The sequence below is a fragment of the Pinus tabuliformis genome, chromosome J (assembly GCF_031772625.1).
Source record: "Pinus tabuliformis cultivar Carrire ecotype Pingquan chromosome J, CPIR1, whole genome shotgun sequence".
NCBI lineage: Eukaryota > Viridiplantae > Streptophyta > Pinopsida > Pinales > Pinaceae > Pinus > Pinus tabuliformis.
This window is the reverse complement of record NC_142295.1, coordinates 822,472,683-822,494,502: the sequence shown is the minus strand read 5'-3', so window position 1 is coordinate 822,494,502 and position 21,820 is coordinate 822,472,683. Positions and strand designations below refer to the sequence as shown.

The following is a 21,820-nucleotide window of genomic DNA, read 5'->3' as shown; positions in this document are numbered from 1 at the left end:
TGAAACCTATAGGTCATGAATGCAAGTGCAAACAGATGGGGCTGAAAAATTATCTGAGATTTAATAAGAAGGGTATCTATCTTATCACATTAGTTGTTATAATATAAATTAGGTCTTGCACTCATTATTTATTCAGTTACAAGTAAAAACATGAATAGAGACATGGCTGAGATTTGTCATAAAACCATGCTTATAACCAACATATAACCAGATAAACAACCATAAGAGAACAACCATTAAATCCACAAAATAACCAGTATATTCCTTATGAAAAGAAAGAGAAAATTAGCTTTTATTAACCTTAGAAAATTACCAACCAGGTTCAGGATTTCCACGTTCCACTTGACCATAGATTAGATGAACCATATATTTCTTTCAGTGAATCACCCTCGTGCCATATTCCAAGAATGAATGGGGTACCTCTTGCGATAAATAAATCCAAATATAACCATAAACCGCATCCACCCTCTCCATATGGCGATCACACCTAAATCGGTGCCGAGATCACAAAATTTAACCGATCTTGGATGCCTCATAATTTATTCACCATCCTTGATGAATTTTCTTGTCTTCAACCTCAGGCTTTACCATGTATCTTGCCATTACTAGTCAAGTGATTCCTAGCCCTTTTGGGATTTTCCTTAGATTGCCTCACCCTAGATTCGAAAACCATTTGGCGATAAAAAGCTCAAACCGAGAATAATCCCATCACATGATGACTATAAGGAAATGGAAAGGATAAGCTATAATCCATTGTCAAATGCCGACAAAATCCATGCCATTGACACCAAAAGAACCAAACACCAACATGCACATACCATGCATGTCAAAACCAACTAGGAAATCACACATGAAATCCGTTACCTACAAATATTCTTGCAGAAGCTGCTTGATCCTTACTCTCCTTTACTTTCCTTGTCCTTCTTTGATTTTCCTTTCATTTCGTTGCTCTTCCTTTCCTTTCCTTGCTTGCTTACTTTCTTTCACCTCTTGGTGCTTTTATCCTCTCTGAGACAAATTCTAACACTAGCTAACAATAACCTAACAAAAGGATACCAACTGATGCTCTGAGGTATTTTAATTGATGAGGCCTCTAATCTATTAAATTTTCCCTTATTTTCTTTCATTTTTCTCCTCACATGAAACTTTTGACCTTTCACCTTCCTTTTATCCTAATTTCCATTATTTTCATAAATAATGTGCCAAAAATACATTTTTTCCTTTCCAAATCCTTATCCATTTCCTTTGCGATTTTTCCCCTTAGCCATAAAACACAACAAGTGATGCCCACTAATACATTTTGCCCAACATTAAACTTGGAATACGTGTCCCTTTACCGTGGTATTATTTTACCTTTATTAATTTTTATTACATGAACTTTTAACCCGTTGCTATTACAACATTTCTATTCTCTATTGGTGAAAAACCACGTGTTCACATTGCAACATTTTTTTTTTTTAATTTCGATCTTTGTCATCTAGAGCTACAAGTTATTGATGAGTTTTATATTTAGTTTTTTTTTTGCAAAATTATGGAGTTATTCCCCTTTCATTCGTACATACATTGATTGTTTCACACACATTATGTTAATATAGTTATCCTTATCAATTTTAAACATCTTTTCAAATTTTCTAATAAAAGAAATCAATACCTAATCTAACAAGAGCTAGGATTGGAGATTTCTCTTCATAGTTATAGATGTATTCCTCTTTTACAATCTTTTTTCTTTTCCAATAGATGGTTCCAAGTCATAAAATCTTGTAATTCCACTAGGATGCTCCATGGAATCCCATCAATGGTTACTTGTTTATCCTATGACATCAATTCAATTCAATCTTTAGTTAGCTGCCATTTTCAATTAACTAAATCTCTTTTGTATTTGATTCTAAGTGAGCTTGACTCTTCTCTTTAAAGAAAACTCTATAAATAATTCAGTAGTGATTTTCCAATCAATGAATTTGATCAATATGTACCCTCATAAAGATCTAATAACCAATTCATCCATTAGATCTAGGCCAATCAAATATTACCTTCTCTTTCAAGGTCCATTGCATTAGTCTATTTTTTTTGGAATTATCAGTTCACAATGCCACATACAAATAACAAAATTCAACAATAACAATTTATACATTACGACACAAAGTCCCGAGACCACCATCCCTATTCTTTTGAATCAACCAATGCTTCCTCTTTCCATTTTTCGATGACAAAAATGTAAGAGTCATGCTCAATAGGAATTATTTCTTGTTAAATTGTTCCTCGTTTCATGCCATCTATAAGCCGTCATCTTCCTATTCCAATCACAACCACGTCAACATATTCCCGTGACATTCATGTTAACATAATGGGTTTTTCTTATGTATATATATTTATATATATTTAGCATTAATATGTGTACAATTCATAAGTACATATACAATTCAAGTTAAGGTTAAGAGAAATCCCATTGATCTTATTATTGCCCATCATTCCCATCGACTCCACCAACCTACTTACCTATCACATTGCTGTTTCCACAGTTCACTTTAACCTTGATCAATTTCATCTTGCACATGTTTTCATATCACTATCACTTCATAAATATTTTCGGTGCTATTTCCATGTACCTTGTGCTTATTTTCCTCGGGCGCAACTAACATACTATTATCACTCGCACTTTTAATTAGAGAGTCTCAAAAATGTTTATTTTGCCTTATTTCTCATTAAATTATCATGATATTCTATCTCAACTTACCAATATTCTAAAAATTTGAATAAGGGTTATTAGCTGAAATTTCCTCTATACCACACATTTACTTGCTTCCCACATTTCACTTCCCTTGAAAAATATCATTGGTTTTGCTTTATCCCATCATTATTTAGGTTGTTCGAATATCTGAAACTTAAAATTAGATTTGAAGTAAGTCAAGTCCTAGCATTCCTTTCTCTTTTTTAAGTAAGCATATGATACTTTTTCCACATTCTTATCAGCATTAAAGACCAAACCTGCTCATAGTAGCCACAAGTGTGTACCCATTGCCATAACATTCTCGTACTTGAGATTGTTGTTATTATACATTTTAGGTTGTTTAGCATTCTCGTACTTGAGATTGTTGTTATTATACATTTTTCCATTCACAAAGATATTCTATGTACCCAGTTCAATTATAACGCATGTTAAGAGTGGTTGCCTCTTGTGTTTGTGCTAAAATTATTCTACATAATACAAAATTTTGTAGTCTCTTCTCACCATTTTTCCATGGGTATTTACATCTTTATGGAGCATCTTACATATGTTTTATCAATGTTTAATTTAGGACACACAATGCTTCATTAACCAATAATACATTACTCTCATTATAATTATAATTATAATTATAATTATAATTATATATATATATATATATATATATATATATATATATATATATATATATATATATATTATATTATATTATATTATATTATACAGATGGCATCTTTTCTCTATGCGTGAATATAGTTTTACCCACACAACTACATTTTGAATCTACAAAATCTCGACACGCATACCTTATTCTAACCATTACCTGTATTTAATCTAGTGTATACTGGCAATTACTAGATCTAATATATGTATACAACCCATTTTCATGACTACAATATTTATTTTTTAATTATTTTTGTACTTCCATTTCTACTTATCCTTACTTCTCTGATGACCATTACTCCTATACACAAGCTTAAACTCAACCTCCAAGGAACTTCTTCCCTCACGTAAATTTATATTTCTTCTAGCACATTTGGTCTCTGATTTTCAGTGTTTCGCTAATACAAATGTATTAATTTAGAGTGATTCCATTTTGGTTTATCATTGATATACAAATTATATTTACTCTCATATGGGTGCTACTTCTGGTCCATATTCCTCTTATGAGATTGACTCTTGGCAGGTTTAATCTGCACTCCTATCATTAACCATTTTTTTCCTTTAAATTATTTTAATCATGTGTTTCATTATAGAAGAGAGTTTTTAATCAACTATATTGATCTTGCTTTCACGATTACATTCAAGGTCACCAACACAATTTCCTTAATGTAAAATTATTATGGAGATAATGAAATTATTCAAGGTATGAATGATAGCCAACAAATTTCCTTAATATAAAATTATTATGGAGATAATGAAATTATTCAAGGTATGAATGATAGCCATTTGGATTAAAACTTTCACCATTGCTTCGAACGCAGGTCTATAAAGAGCACAACCATACAATTATTAGAGAACATACATCTTTTGTTTCATCACCCTTTTTTTTCAGGATGTTTTTTTTAGTGCTTTACTATGGATCTGGTCACTTTGATTCAAATAGGAAACATTAGCTAGAAATACCTACTATTAAATATGGATTAATGTATATACGAGCTGTCGACACTCATATTTATATGTTAACAGGTTATGATTGAACTCAAAGGGCGTAGTTATTGGTAAATTTTTTTTTTAAAGCATCTACTCATCTTGGCCATAACTTACTAACTAGATACTATACCATATTTATTTTTATCCTTTCAATAATCCTTCCCTACTTGGATCTTGTCTATAATGATCACATTTTGAAATTGTATCATTAATTTTTTTTGGCTATACTAATATCTTAATCTCTCTACTTTGTTCTTCTGAGTTTTTCTTTAGTCAAACTTGTGCACTTTATCTTCATTAAGGTTTGTCAATGTATCCTCATTTTATAGTTTTAAAGATAGTAATTTGTCATATTACTTATATTCCTCTTCATAAACTACTCTACCGTCCATGCTAGGAATTACTTTACGATTGGTCACTCTTAGTTTCAAATCTTTTACTATCCCAGCAATTATGTTGTAGAAGATAACACTCCATCTCTTATGTTCACCTAGATCTGTTCTCCCTCTCTAGGAGGTCTAGCAGATGTTTCCACACTCACTATCTTCTTTATCTCTTACTTCTATAACACCAACAGTAATTTTGTTTAATTTCCTGCTTGGGTCACACCCTAGGCTTGAGAGTTGAAACCTTACACCACCTTTCATGTCTTCCGTTGGCTTAAGCAATTTACTCTAGTAAAACAAACGTGGTTGTCAATAATAGAAAGATAATTTTTTCCTTTAAACTACATTCACTCGTTGTAGAATCTTCAAAGAAGAAATGAATTGATCTCTATTGAAGAATTTAGTCTCTTTCACCTCTTTAACACATTTCTATTAAACTATGAAATATTGTTTTCATATTATACCATTGATACATAAACTGTCACTTTAAATGTGTTCATAGTGTAGGTGACTCGTGATTTTAATTCAATTTCTTATCTACCTATAGTAAAATTATATTTTCTCTTAAAAATATACTGGGTGCACCACTGGGCATCTCTTACTTTAATCCTACAATGCTAATATATAAATATTATAAGTTACGGTTCTTCACACCACCTACTCTTATATATGGCACACCCAAAGGCTTGTATGAAGGTTGAACTCAATTGTTATCTATTTGACATTGATAAGTTCTATCTCGTGTATATGAGATTAACAACATCCATTTATTCCATCATAGATATTCGTAATTGGTTAACTGAAATGCCTCACAATTTAAGGTCATGGACTTTAGCTATTTACTATAATGTGGAGTAATGTTATCGATTATTGAGTTATTCGACACATAGGAAGATCCCTTTCATTTGTCTATCTACATTGTACACTTTTCCTTATTTTGATCTAATGGTAGGGGTTAATCTCGTCAGGTAGAGGTGGTAACTACCTTCGAGGTTTTTGCCCTGACCTCTCATTCGTGCCCTCACCTACCTTCGAAAAGGTTTTCGTCCTGATCTCTGATTCATACCCTCACCTATGGAAGGAAACCATGGAAAATTTTAGGGGCTAATATTTGCAGGTGGGCTAATTTTCCATGATTTTTCAAAAAAAAGATTTGCTAATTTCCATTTTTTTTAAAAACAATTCGCCCAAATTTTATAATAAAAAAATATTTAACCTTAAAAATCGCCAATATTATATAGAAAGTATATATAAAATCGTTACAAATTTGAATAATTTTACAAATACGTCAATAAACATTTTATATTTTTATATTAGGGACTAGTGAAATTCGCCAATGTTTTTAAACTTCAAGTTAACTTTCCATCCTTAAAATTTCCCTTAAGGAAACCCTCTACTACAATTTTAATTTCAACATTTTCTAAGTTCATGACATGGTTGCTTAACCGGTCTTTGGAGGTCATCCTCTCACAAACCTTGGACCATTCCAAATGTTGTTTATTTGGCCCAGGTAAGATTTTTTTTTGTCTCTAGATTATAGTTTTTTTGTCTCTCCTTTTTTTTAAACAATGATGCTTAATTGGAATACTAATGCATATATTGGGTCCTTTTAAAGTGTTTCATCCAGATACTAGTAGGTTGGCATCGGAAGCCACTCCTCCATGGATTTTGATCTTGCATTATCCCCTCGTCCCTTCAATTTTCAAATTTACAAGTCGAACGAACTCCTTCCTAGTTCAGATATGATATTGCATACTGGTCCCTTCAGCTCACATATTTTCATGTCAAATTTTTTATTTTTATTTTATCTTTTCAAAAGCTTAATGAAAACCCCATCAATTTAGTCTAAATTATTTTTCGTTCTCCTATTGTGAGCCTAGGATTACCACAAGATTTTGTTTGCAATGGAGAAAGATATTATTTCCCTCTTTAGAGGTAATCTCACCTCTAAAGTTTTAGGAACTGGATTTTTATTTTCACATTTGTTGAATAAAACCTCACTCATTTCCTCCTTTTCCTTATATTCATTCTACAAATTTACTTTGCAGTTGGATATGGCTCTTGCAATCCTCATCTGTTCTCAACTAGAGTTTCTTTATTTTTGTTCTTCGACTTGACTTTCTAAGTTTCAGTTATCCATACACTTTATTTGTACTCAATATATTTCTTCCAATAGAGCATCATGAGTATGCAAGGCTTTAGGTCATCAACAACCTGAATTCTCTTATTTTCTGACCGCGAAACATAAGACTATGGTTTTCTTTATCTAAGTTTCCAGTTTAGGTTAATTGTTTATTTACTCAATACATGGATATGACCTTTCAATTGGAACAAGAACCGTGTCTATAATGGTCTTTATATGGCCCTTTGTCTTTTCACAAATTTGTAATTACTTATTGATACTCGTATATATATCAACCATTTTTTGCTTGTCGAATACACTGGTTTCCAAATCTTTGATATAAATATTTTGTGTTAAAGTAATAGGATCTATGAAAAAGGTTTGTCTCTTTTTCATTACAATGATGGCAATCTGTTAGTTTGAATTATAACATTATATTTACATTTTTCATTGCATATGTAATCAACTAGGGTTTATATAAGTATATTTTCATTATAATTCATGTTTCATAACAATCATTTTCACCCAAATGTATATTTAACCCTTACTCTTAAATTATTACATTACTAGTAAAGGGATCTCGTGTTTCTCAGACTATGAATTTTGATATTTTCTTTTACTGCTAGGTGGTTCTAATGAAAGTTACATGTATACTATACCATATATTCTTTGTTATTTTTCCTACTCTTCAATTTTTTAATGAATCCCGCTTTATGAAAATAATATATATATCTTAAAAGAATGAATTATATATAGACATATATAATGTCCAATTTTCCTTCTTGGGCCATCTAGGTTCTGCTAGGGTATTATTGGATTGTCACGAGTCAACGTTGGGGACTATTTTGAGTGGTTGTTTTCCTCTTAACTGACTATTCAAGGACTAACCCTAATCTCTTCTTTTTCTTCATCTTCCCGCAAATAACTTGCCTAACCTCTAACTATACAATTTCACATAACAATTTTTTCTAGTAAAAATATCTACACAGTGGCCTATTCGAACCATTTCACAGTTCCTATATTAGAATATATTGTAAATTGTCTTCATTTATCTTACAAGCCTGATATATTTTGCAATACATGGTAAAATATTTCGCACAATTCAAACCAATTCCTTGTAATATCTATACCAGTTATTGTACCTACACATATAATCCTATACACAACATTGCAATTTATGATTCCTTAACACTAACATCAACATTTTCTCTTTACTAGTGAAACATTCACAAATATAAGATTTAACCAGAGACCAATACAAGTAAGTTAGATCTTATTTGATACATATAAGGAAATATGTAAAAGGCTCTCATAGTCCACCCAACTGTAAGCTCACCTATCACTACCTACCTTCTAGCCTCACCCAAATATAGTGCGATAACTAGTAGAATTTAAGAATAATCTTTTATGCAACCCTTAAGAAATGTCCTACATATCATCAAGGGTTTCTCACCAGTATTTCTTTCCCACTAGTGGAATCTAGGCATCACCATATTTCTCTCCCATAGTAATTCCAGTTAAGACCATATTCAGGGCATTTATCTCAAACCTTTTCTTTTTGTTTTGAAAATACATATTCTTAGATTTTTTCTTTCTGTCACTAGCCTTTCTCTTTCTTGTAGAGGAATAGAGAATATGAATAATAATAATGAGGAAGTTTTTTTTTTTGTTATTTCCCCTTCTTGGGTTATAACTAATTCTCTAACTGGTTCTCTGATTGTTAGGGTTTAGTTCTCACCTAATAGCCCTATACACATTTCTCAAGAATATGAACACAATAAAAATGAATTTCCTTTTCATTTAAAAACAAAATATAAATATTTACATCAACCAACCTTTTCTATATTTATACATTTCTAGCCATAATTATATAATAAAAGTGATGTGTGATTACCTAGGGGTTTTACATCTCCCCTCCCCTCAAAAGAGAAACTGTCGTCAATGTTTCAAATACGATTCTTCTTTGGAATAATATAGAATGAATAAAATTCATTACACCTTTCATATTGCGAGGACCTCCTTAGGCCTAATGTTCTTTCGTGGCACTTTACTTGGAGCGATAACTCAAATTTTGAAGTAAAATTCCCTGAATTTCACATTTCATTTCTAGCTGTTCTCATCTAGTCTAAATTGGCAAAATAAGTTGTCCTTCCGGTGCTCAACAGGGTCCCTAAAATGTACCCTATAAAGTAATATACGTACCATAACCCAACAAGGGTTAGCACCTTGCACATCAATAACAACTAGCATCAATAATTTAAGCACACCAATAATAGAAATAAATCCTTTTTCACTTACCTCATGGCTACGTGGAATGACATGGATCCCACCGCATGGTTCCATTGTAAAATTTACACTATATAAATACCAATTCCATTTGCGTTATATTTACACAATGACAATAATATTTTAGGAATCACTTACATTTCTTTCCTTTTATGATAAATCTTTACCAATGTCTTGTCACACTAGGAGGCATTATTATGTGTTTATCTCAATTTTAAATGTTGCATACACATTAGTTATACTTAGTAAAGCTGAGGATAACCCGCCTTTTCCTTCCATCTTAAGGAGGCTACATTGTTGTCTAAATTGTCCAAGGGGACTTAGTTATGCCTATTTTGGCCTACTTTACTATTCTCTTTTAGTGAAAAACAAAGTGTTCACATTGCAACATTTTTTATTTAATTTCGATATTTGTCATCCTACATTGTAGGTTATTGATGAGTTTTATATGTAGTTTATTTCTATGGAAATTCATGGGGTTCTTCGCCTTGTTGTCATATGTACATTAATTTTTTCACACACATTATGTTATTATAGTTATCCTGATCAATTTAAAACATATTTTCAAAACTTCCAATAAAAAGGATTAATATCTCAGCTGGAAAAAGCTAGGTTTGGAGATTTCTCTTCATAGTTACAAATGTCTTTCTATTTCACAGTCTTTTTTCTTTTCCAACAGATGGTTCCAAGTCACAAAATATTGTAATTCCACTAGGCTTCTCCATGGAATCCAATCAATGGCTACCTTTTTATTCTGTGACAACTATTCAAATTAGTATTTATTTAACTACCACTTTCAATTAACTAACTCTCCTAGTTGTTTGATTCTAGGTGAGCTTGACTCTTATATTTAGGGAAAACTCTATAAATAATTAATTAGTGATTTTCCAATCAGTCAATTTCATCAATATGTACCCTCATACATATTTAATAACCATTTCATCCAAAAGATATAGGCCAATCAAAGATTGCTTGCTATTTTCAGGGTCCATTGCATTAGTCTTCATTTTTGGAATTCTCAATTCATAATGCCACATACACATAGCACAATATAATAATATGCATATACACATGAATGTATACTTTACACATTACTACAAAAATTCCCAACACCACACCATCCCTATTCTTGTGAATCATGCCATCCTCTTTTGATTTTTGGATGACAACAATGTAAGAGTCGTACTCAAGAATAATTCTTATTTGTTAACTTGTTCCTCCTATTCCAATGACCCTTAACAACCATGTCAACATAGTGGATTTTTCATATGTATATATATTTATATATATATTTAGCATTAATATGTCTACAATTCATAAGTACATGTATAGTTCAATTCAAGGTTAAGAGGACTCTCATTGACCTTGTTATTGTCTATCATTCCCATGGACTCCACCAACCTACTTACCTAACACAATATTGCTTCCACCCTTCACTTTAAGATTAATCAGTTTCTTCTTGCACATTTTTGTGCATGACAATCAATTTATAAATCTTTTTAGTGTTATTTCCATGAGCCTTCATGTTATTTTCCTCTAGCGCTGTTTAGCCTCATGATTACTTCATTTTGACAATCTCCCTTACCTATTTTTCATTTCTTTGACCATCATCATGAACTCAATAGATATAAAAATACAAGGTTTTTGACATGGTAAGGCATTTAATTATCTTATCTTTCATATTCTATAATGTTCCTTACTATTGAGTCAATATTTGTATTAGCTACCGAATTAGCATGATTTTGTAGCTAATCTCTGTTTTTGTAGCCGGTTCCATGGTTTAGCAGGATCGTAGGTGCCAACTAAGAGGAGAAATATATGGAAAGGTGGAGAATGATCCCTTTAATGATTTCCTCCTATTCAGGCAACCAAATCATCAAAAGTATTGTTCGATTGCGTGGTCAAAGGATAAAGTCAATGTGGTTGCTGAACAAGCAAGCGAGAGTCTGAAATTGCTATGCTTCACTATTTTTTTTCCCAAATAAAAAATCATGAGCAACAATATCTCGATAGCTGTTAGAAGCTTAATTTAGAATTATGTTAGCTAAGGTAGGCGTAAAAGATTCAAACAATTATTGACACGGGATTTTATAAATACCATGCAACAAGCATGAACAAAAGATTGATTTTTATGCATGCAATAATAACGTTTTAAAATTTTGTTGTTATTTTGTTAGTGAAGAAAATCCATTGAAGTTCCAATGCATCGCTCATTGTTCAATTGAAGTTCTGTGACTGCCTGTTTGTGGAGGGCCCCTGCAAACAGTGAAGGTTCTGCATTCACTTATCTTTTTCATTTGTTACAATTATTCATACATTTTAGAATTGGTTTGCAATCTTGATTTCATTCAGATAACGATAGAAATATTTCATTAATAGTTCCTTTTTCAAGTTAATGTATAATTATGTTAATCGTAATGTAATTTCTTTTCATATATTTCGTTATAATTGCAGAATGTTTCATTTCAGAGTTGATATATTCCTTTAGAGTTCCATTATACAATATTTCATTTCAAAGTATGTGTGATTTCTTTATGGTTTTCATTTCAAATCATTCAATTTTAGAGTATGAGTGATTTTGTTGTAGTTTCATTTCAAAACCTTTAATTTCAAATGTTAGTGATTGATAAGGATAGATGTGTGGCTTTTCATTTTGAATAGAAGATAATTTCGTTTTGGTTTTTATGCAAAGGATTGCTAGAATGGTAGATGACTAATTCTACTTTTAGAGATTAAATTTGTGTTGCAATAGATTAGTTAAGTTTTCTTAATAAGATAGCAGGATTTTTCTTTAAGTTTCATTTAGAAAGTGTGAATATCATTTTTTATTTCATTAGAAAATAGCAGGAATATTCAATGTATTAATTCCATTTTCTTTGAACAGTAAGATAGGAATAAATTGCATCCTTAGAGGTAAATCTCAATAAATCAATAATGCACATTAACAATTTGATTTAATAAATGGAATTCTATCATATATAGTGCACTTTCACTTCACAAGATTACTGACTTCGGTTGATAATTCATGTAACAATTTAATACAATTAAATTAACAAACATTTTGGCGTCGTTGTCGGGGAAGTGTAAATAGAAGTCTTAGCCTTTTTAATTTTTATAAATTAAAAGAAAACAAACAAACAAACAAAAAGCATGATATGCATAGGGAAAGAGACTCTAGGGGTGGATTTGTAGGTAGAGAAAATATTTTAATTCCAACAACATCACTCACCCCACCACGACCTCATATTGCCACACCACCCACACAAACTTGAATTCCATCCATAACAGGCAAACCCAAACTCCCTGAGGTATTATGATCCAAAATCAAACCTAGAGATCCACCAACTTCATCAACAAAATCCATAATAGAAGAAGTAGATCCCATATCCCCAACAACAAAATCAATTTTCCTATCTTCAACTTGAGAACAAATTGTAGCTCAAGAGATGGAAGTTCCTATTGAAGAAGAGGAAGAAGAAAACTATTTTAACAAACCATTGGTAGAAGAACTGGAGGAGCTAGAGGAATATGAAAACCCAATATTGGAACCACAACCCCATGTTAGTTTTGAAGAATCTACAATGGTTGGATAAGGGGAAGGAGAGGTACATAATTTGAATAGTGAACGACCTAGGATTCAAGGAGGAAGAGGGGGAAATAGTGGAGGTGGAAGAAGTGGAGGAAGAAGGAGAGGGAGAGGAGAAGATATAAATCCGAAACCCTTTGGATTTCTTATCCTTGATGAAGATACAACTATGACAACGAAAAATATCTCACCTTCTATCCTTCTAAACTTTCATGGACTAAAGAGTGAATATCCTGAAACATTTCACTTTGAATTTGAAGTCTTGTGTAGATCATATGATTATCTCCATGAAGCTCAAAAGCTGAAATTATTCCCTGCAACCATTAAAGATGGAGCATTAAAATGGATTATGAGTTTAGGAATAAACTCCATAAGAACATGGGAACAAATGAAAAATACATCGTTAGAGAAATATAACGACTACTGTATGCCCCATATTATTAAGGATGAAATCTTTAAAATGGTACAGGAAGAAGATGAAAATCTTGAAGACTTAGTTGAAATATTTCCTTATAATGTTAAAAGGGGAAAAAGAAATAATCTAGATGAGGAAAATTTGAAAGCTCTCTTATTGAAATCCATTGGAGATGAGTGGATTTGTTATATGGAATTTATACCTACGAATAAGTACATCTTCCCTAAGTGGGTAGCTACACTTAGAAAAATAGAAGTAAATATGTTTAACCTTTTCCTACAATAGAAAGATAAGATAAAGGAACCTACTTGTGATCCTTCACTTCCTTTGATCTCCTTTGAATTGCTCCCGTTGCTCTTGCTCAAACTGAATTCGCTCATTTGGTACCTGCCAACATAGACAAAAGATGACAAAAATCAAATTCCTATGATCTATCTACGGTAGACAAATGGAATCGACAACATTTGAACATACATTCATCATAGATATAGACAAAGTATTAGAAAAGGAACAAACAACTTTATTGATTGATAGAAGAGAAGTTACACCCAATGTGGTTCGATCCCGTGTCACTCATCCAGCTTAGTCCAAACCCTCATCACACCAATAGCACATCAATCTAGCAACATAAAATTACTTGACAATGATTTCAAGTCTAAAAAAATAGTATTTCTCTATAATATCCAATTTCTAGCCATGATCGCTATGATGAGTGGTCAATTTATAGAGAAATGCAAGTGGTTTTCTCATAAATTGGGCATTGAATGGTTTTTCATAATTGGATAGTTAGTTTCCATGGAGAAAGGGATGAGAGGATAGAGGGTTAATTGATCCATAGCCTATCCAAAAATGAGCTCATAGGATGAGATAAGAGTTGGGCATCCTTCTAGAATGCTCTAGAATCAAGGAATAGTCCTAGAATCCTATGTCAATTTCATTCATCCTCACCCAGTGTATGTTAAAGTGGGCCTAAGTGTACTGTAGTGCATGTTTGAATGGGCCTACCTGCTATGCAAAGAAATTGCCCATGACTAACGCTGCGTTGGTGTCCCAAAGAGGCATTTTAGCAGGGTTTCAAGCTAGGAAAGTTTCATGGATGAAAACATTCAATAAATGACTTATATAGGGCATGAAGCAAATTAATTATGGTTTGATGAGCCCTATTTGTACTGATATGATCATCGGGAATGATGTGCCCAAATATACCTGTAACAACTGCCCCCTAAAACATGAAGTCGAAAATGATAAGGTTGAGTGATATGCTTTATGATGTGATGAGGAGGATTTGAAGCAGACAGTGACCTGCATTAATTAGAATACATAATATCATGATATCTTTTAATTTCTCATGAATTGCTCAGGGAAGGCATACCCATACTCATCATATAAAATTTTCATTACATGTACATAAATCAGATAGTCGTCTACTGATATAGACCCATGATAAGATGACCATCTCTGTAAAGCCATCGTACAGATGATTTAGTACTCTCTTGAATTTGTAGCCCAGATGGATGAAACTAGATCTGGAGTCTTCTATCTCGTCCAATCATTCGCTCAAGTACGAGTCTAACCACGTGAAAATGTGATCTGAAGTTGAACATGGGAAGACACCATCTAATTACCAGCCAATGATGTAAGTTGTTAACAGACGCGAGAGAAATCACCGATAATGATAATGATTCTCAAGGTACTACAATACATTCTGCATGGTGTGAATAGATGTTTTAATGTCAAACACCATACAGATACTTTCGGTTGAAAGCCCGTGATGTCAACCTATCACTGGAAGCGAGAAACTTGCCATTGATGTATGCAAGCCTCAAGGTACTGGAAGGGTGTTTCTAAGTCAACTTCCTGGATAATGTGTTGATGTCGACAAGAAGCGACTCATTGCAGGAGGGCCTTGATGTATCCCCCATCAACGACATGAAAAGACTGTGATGATTTTGAAGACAAAATGTGATCAACGACACAATGTTCAGGAATGGCAGTCATGAAAATGAAGGTTTATGAGTATTGCAAAGGATGAAGTTTACTGAGTGACTTCTCTTGAACATGTTGGCGGCACTGAATGAATTGGAAGCATTGACCCAAAACCAAAGTGATGGATGGTGTGATAGACCATATGTATGATAACCATCAATTAGATAACCCAACCCAAATAGTCACAGAGATGAAGTGAAAGTGTCATGTTCAAGAGCGACTCGCTACCATAAAGTGATTTATCCCTTTTCCCATTTTCCCTAGTCATTGTTGACCAATACCTCTTTATTTTTTTTAACACGCATGGGGAGGATAACATATGCTTGATGTATGAATTGGACAAATTTGAAGAGGGTGATACTCGACGAAGCTAGGGTTAGGGCACTCTACAACTCGATTTAGGGTTTCAACAACAACTGCTACGGCAGGCCCTCCTGACAGCGATCGTCTTTTGCAGAACACGGAAGAATCTTAGGTTCATATCTATGGGTTTTGATTGAAGGAAAACATGAACCCCCCTCAGGGGGAGGGAGGTGCGCCTCCCCCAAAAAACGACAACCAGAAGAGCCGGATCGAGGACTTAGACAGCGAAAACAGGCACAATGACAGAAACGCTGAAAGCAGCCAGCAGGTAAATACTGAACAAGCACAGAAAGACAAGCCTAAAGTCAGTTCTTCCACATGCAAGCCAGTCGCCACGCACAGGCCAAAAGTGGAGCTACCCAGCCATCGCATCAATGCCAGAATACAGTATATGAGGGATCACGCTCTGATTGGCAAATTCATTGGAATATGGCCAAATGAGAAAGCGTTAAGAAGCTGGATTAATGTCAAATGGAATCCAAAAGGACACATAACTCTGCATCTAGGGCCAAAGGGGTTTTTTACTGCAGTCTTCAACTGCCTGGAAGATAGAAACAGAGTTTTAGATGGAGGGCCTTACTTCTTTAACTCTGCGGGACTTTTTCTCAAAGGATGGATTGAACGTTTCAATCCAGATAAGGAGGACTTAAGCTGTGCGCCTGTGTGGATCAGGCTGTACTCACTGCCATGGGAATACTGGGAAGAGGAATCCCTCAAGGCGATTGGTAATGTTCTGGGCGAGTTCATCAAGGTAGCAGAGGAAACGAAGTCGTGCAGATACACCTCATATGCCCGGATCTGTGTTTACATGGACCTCAAACAAGCTCTGCCCGACACGGTAAGTCTTTTTCATGAAGATGTTGAATGGATACAGTTGATTGATTATGAGCATGTACCCTTTAGGTGCAGGAAATGTCATGATTTAGGACACCTCTATAGAGACTGTCCGCTGAATAGAAAGCCCTCCTCTCAAATGGATTCGGAAAATCCAACGCCGGATGGTTTTACTAAAGTGCTGAATCGCAGAAGGGGAAATAAAAAAACAGCAGCCACTACCAAGATTACTCCGGTTGACCCATCAAAACCCTCGACAAGCAATAGCTTTGCAGCCTTAGCCAATGAAGACATGCAAGATCCAGATAATACACCCTCAAATGAAAAAGAAACCAGTCAGGAAAAGATTAAAGGATCTCAATCGAAGACAGGGGAAAAGGCAGTAGAAGAATCGGATAATCTCCTTAAAACTGCTTCCAAAACCTGGAGCTTCCTTGGAATGGAAATAGATGATACAAATCCCAATGTAGAAGCCGAGAAGGAAAGTGATGGAAACTTTCAAGAACCTCAGATCATGGAGGAGGACACGGAATCTATAGATATTGGCGAGCTGGATATTCTAGGCCTAGAACAAGCCTGTAAAATGGGAAACTTCGACAAAATACCTGATAGACAAGTGGATAATCTAGTGGAAGTCCTCAATAGAGCCCAAAAAAAATACTCGCTAGGAGTTTAGATTGGCAGCCAATGGGATGGGAAATTCATCACCAAAGACAGTAAAAAGAGGGGAAGGAAAACCACTCTCGAAAGAACCACAAAGATAGGAGAAGTGTTGGTAGAATCAGGCCAATATGCCAAGTTAACCAAGTACTTCAATGCCAACCCCAAACCTTCTCAATAAAGTTGATCTCATGGAGTATTAGGGGGCTCAACAGCCCAAGAAAAGGAAGACTACTAAAAAACATGCTCATGCATGAAAAACCAACCATTCTCTTTCTGCAAGAAACAAAATGTAACTCGATAGTCTTGGAAAAAATAGCAACAAAGGCCTGGCCGAGAGGGTTAGTAACAGCTGTTGATGCTCAAGGTGCGTCAGGAGGACTCGCAGTGCTCTTGGATGCGCGAGTAATTCAACTGGACAACATACATGCAAATAAAAATTTCATTCAAGCTATATTTCACATAATTGGCACCAATATCTACGGCCATATGACAAATGTGTATTTCCCTCAGGAAACCCTGCACAAAGTTGAAATTATGGACACCTTAACGCAGCTGAACTCAAAAAGGATGCACCCATTATGGATATCTGGAGGTGACTTTAATATGATAGCAACAATGGAGGAAAAAAAGGGAGGCAGATGCAGAATCAATAGAGATGGATCCATATTAAAAGACATCATTCATAACAACTGACTGATTGATCTCCCTTAAAATAACGGCCTATTCACATGGAACAACAAGAGGGCAGAACCAAACCAAATAGCATCTCGTCTCGATAGATTTCTTATATCAGACAATGCAACTCACTTAGGAGGAGAATTCATTGCCTCTATCCTTCCTGTTTCAGGCTCTGATCATTGGCCAATAGCCCTCCATTGGAATCGACCCGGCAATAGTATTAGGTGCCCCTTCCGGTTTGAGGCTTTTTGGTTATCTCATCCTGAATTTAATGAATTCGTCAGAACAACTTGGCTAAAGTTCAATCCTTCGGATGGCACCAAAATGTCTATATTCCAACGGAAGCTGAAGTATCTCAAAGGGGAAATTAAACGCTGGAACCACTCCACTTTTGGCAACATCTTTAAAGCTTAGGAAACCCTCAATCAAGAAATGAAGATCATTCAGCAAAGGATCATCACAGAAGGGCGCTCTGAAGATCTAGCCAAGAAGGAGCAATACATAGAAAATCAAATCCTTGAAAGGGCTTTACAGGAGGAAACTCTTTGGAGGCAAAAATCAAGAGTTAAGTGGCTGAAGGATGGTGAAAAGAATACGAAATTCTTTCACAAAACTACGGTGCAAAGAAGAATGAACAATCATATTTCCCACATCAAAAATGATCAAGGAAGCAGAATTGAAACCCATGAAGGCATTGAAAAGGAGTTCCTCAAATATTTCAAACAGGTGCATCAAGAACCTAACATAGATCGAACAGAGGCCATTGATAAAGTCATCAGACACATTCCCAAATTAATCACTGAAGATCATAATCTTCTCCTACTCAAGCCCACAAGCCTTCAGGAGGTTGAGATTGCTGTGCATCAGCTGAAAGCAGGGAAAGCGCCGGGGCTGGATGGATTCACCTCCAACTTTTTTCACAATTTCTGGGATTTAATCAAATTGGAAGTCTGGCAAGTTGTTGAAGAATCTCGCACTTTGAGATGGATGTACCCAGGTCTGAATGCAACATTCATTGCATTAATCCCCAAAGCAGAGGAATCCAGTACTCCGGATAAATATAGACTGATTTCTCTATGTAACATCATATATAAATTGTCTCCAAGGATATAGCTTCCAGATTGAAACCTTTGCTCCCCCTTATCATCTCTCCAGAACAATCTGGATATGTAGAAGGCCGGCAGATCACGGATGGAATTATTTTAACTCATGAAATAATCCACTCCACAAAGAATTCAAAAAAACCAGGTATGTTGCTCAAAATTGATTTATCTAAAGCTTTTGATAGTCTAAGCTGGATATACATAAAAATATCCTAAATGCCTTTGGTTTTACCCCTTCCTAGGTTAGATGGCTCATTAATATTTTATTCTCCTCGTTCTTCTCTATTCTCATCAATGGCATCCCGTCACCCACGTTCCGTCCCTCTAGGGGTATCAGACAGGGAGACCCGCTCTCGCCTTTTCTGTTTGTCATCTTAGCTGAAGGACTAGGATGCAGCATCAAATCGGCTCTCCTCTCTCAAAGCCTCAAAGGTCTTTCTTTTCACCATGCTCCCTCCTATTCTCATCAGCAATTCGTGGACGACAATATGCTTTTTGGTCATCCTTCTGTTCAAGAAGCTCGTATCTTCAAATCCATCCTTTCAAATTTCTCTGATGCTTCTGGAGCCCTCATTAACAAAATCAAGTCTCAGATTTTCTTCTTTAATACCCCTCCTCCCACCCAAAGAGCCATAGCCCGCATTCTAGGCTTTACCATCGCATCTCTTCCTTCTAAGTATCTGGGAGCCCCTTTAATTGCCTCTGCTCTCAAGCATTCCTCATGGAAAGACCTTTTAGAAAAGCTTGAAGCAAGACTGTTCCTATGGACCCACAGAGTTCTTAACATGGCCAACAGGCTGGTGCTCATTAAAGTTGTTCTTCATTCCATGCCTCTTTACCTTTTCTCTATTCTAGCTACTCCTAAATGGGTTCTTAAAGAAATAAAGCAGCTTCAGCGCAACTTCTTATGGGGTAATTTAGGTCCCAATTGAAAGTGGGCTCTGGTCAAGTGGGAGAATGGCTGTCTTCCAAAGAAAGCTGGAGGTATTGGGCTAAGAGACCCAGAGCATAGTAATATGGTAATGGGCGCAAAAATTTGGTGGAGGTGGCTCTCAAATCCCAGCACTCCTTGGGCCGCCCTATGGACAACGAAATATGTGAACAATACCCCCATAAAGGATAGAATCAGAATGTCAGAAGTAAGTAAAGGTTCAGTCATCTGGAACTCAGCCATTCAACACCGAAATCTAATACAAAAGCATAGCTTCTGGGATGTGAAGAATGGCAACACAGCACGGTTTTGGGAAGACTCATGGCAGCAGCTTCCAAAACTCAGAGACACTCTTTCCAACTTTCCAGATCAAGATATAAATCAGTTCGACAAGGTGAGTCAATTTTGGGACTCTTCTTCCACACAAGAATACAGAAAATGGAAAACAGCTAGTCAAATTATACCGCACAGCACGGAGCAAATTCAACTCTCTCTTTCCTCAGAACTTCAAAAACGACAAATCCTCTCCTCGGCAGGAATGGATATTCTCAGATGGGGATACGAGGAGAAAGGAATTTTCACCACCAGGGAAGCATACAAAGTAATTATCAAGGACAGGATAATCAAAGATAATTTATGGGATAAGATCTAGAATTCATCTAACTGGCCGAAGGTGTCTACTTTTCTGTGGATTTTGTCTAATAACAGGATCCTCACATGGGACAACCTCAGAAAAAGGAACTTCTCTGGGTCCTCCATGTGTCCCAACTGCAAACAGGTAGAGGAATCAACATTACATCTAATGCAAACCTGTCAGCTAGGAAGGAAATTGTGGGAAAAGGTTACATTCCGATGTCACAAAGAAGGCAGAGTGCACGGGGACGTTAAAGGCACTCTTCGCACTTGGAGCCAAGAGCCATATCAAAGCAAACTCTTAAATACACTGTGGCAGCTTATCCCTGGTTTACTAATGTGGAATATCTGGAAAGAGAGAAATAGAAGAATCTTCAAAAATCAATCACTGTCTATTGAGCAGATATGGACCGGATTACACCAAAATATTAAAGAAACCCTATCTATCAAAGCCTGGTCCCAAGAAGATTTCCCATCAATCCCGCAGGAACAAACTATCTGGGGCAACTGGAAGATTGAATTAGATCATTTGCTCTCTTCTAATGACAATTCCACCAGGTATCACAATCCTCCAACAAGTTGGACTCCGCTGCCAATAAACATGTTTCAACTTAACTTTGACAGAGCTTCGAGGGGTAATCCTGGGAAAGCAGGATTTGGCGAAGCCTTCAGAAACCATCAGGGCACTCCTCTATTAACATTTTTTGGCTCAAAAGGCTGGAACACCAATAATGTAGCGGAATTGGAAGGATTATGGAGAGGGCTTAATCTTGCTCAAGACAGAGGTTTTTTTCCTCTGATTGTTGAAGGGGACTCACAAATTATCATAAATATGGCCTCAAAGCTTATGCAAGGATCCCCCATTCATAAAGTTAGCAACAGCTAGAGAATGGTTCAAAGACTTGAGCTTCTAAACCAATGGCTCTCTCATCACCAAGAAATTTCCTTCAAACACATCAGATAGGAAGGGAACAAGTTGGCAAACTTTCTTGCTAATCTAGGAGTGGACACCGAAATGGATTTCTTCGATGGCCCTCTCTCCAGCATAGCCTCAGAGAACCAACTCTCAGACTTTCATACCATTGTAAAAAATGACATGTATCAGAAGGAGGCTACACCCCCGGATGCGGGTGCAATTACTGCCTGTTAATCAAATTGCATGCAACCGCGGCAGCTGTCCAAACACTTGGACGGATCCGGCAGTCCACACACTTCGTCATCAGTTGATATGAAAGGAGAAGAATGTGGAATTAAGGCTCTGGTTATAGCATTCAATGTGCATCCGGTTCGAGATCCTCAGCCAAGCGATTTAACCATGGCGCGCTCTCTGGTGTTTGCAGCTGATATTCACAATCATGTCCTCCTCTGCTCGCTATGCTTTTCGCACCCATGCTTTGTTCAGGGTGTATGGAAGCCCCTCTGGTTTCTTATTTTTTTTTATTCTGCCTATGTCTAG

At 35.4% G+C, this 21,820-nt stretch overlaps 1 protein-coding gene across 1 annotated transcript; it reads left to right on the top strand.

Annotated features, from left to right (window-relative positions):
* The first annotated feature begins 18,129 nt into the window (after positions 1-18,129).
* Positions 18,130-19,732, top strand: LOC149229239 (uncharacterized). The gene is made up of 2 exons (XM_089380984.1): positions 18,130-18,775; positions 19,179-19,732. Exons 1-2 carry the CDS (start codon positions 18,130-18,132, stop codon positions 19,730-19,732), a joined length of 1,200 nt encoding a protein of 399 aa, XP_089237110.1.
* The last annotated feature ends 2,088 nt before the right edge of the window (positions 19,733-21,820 follow it).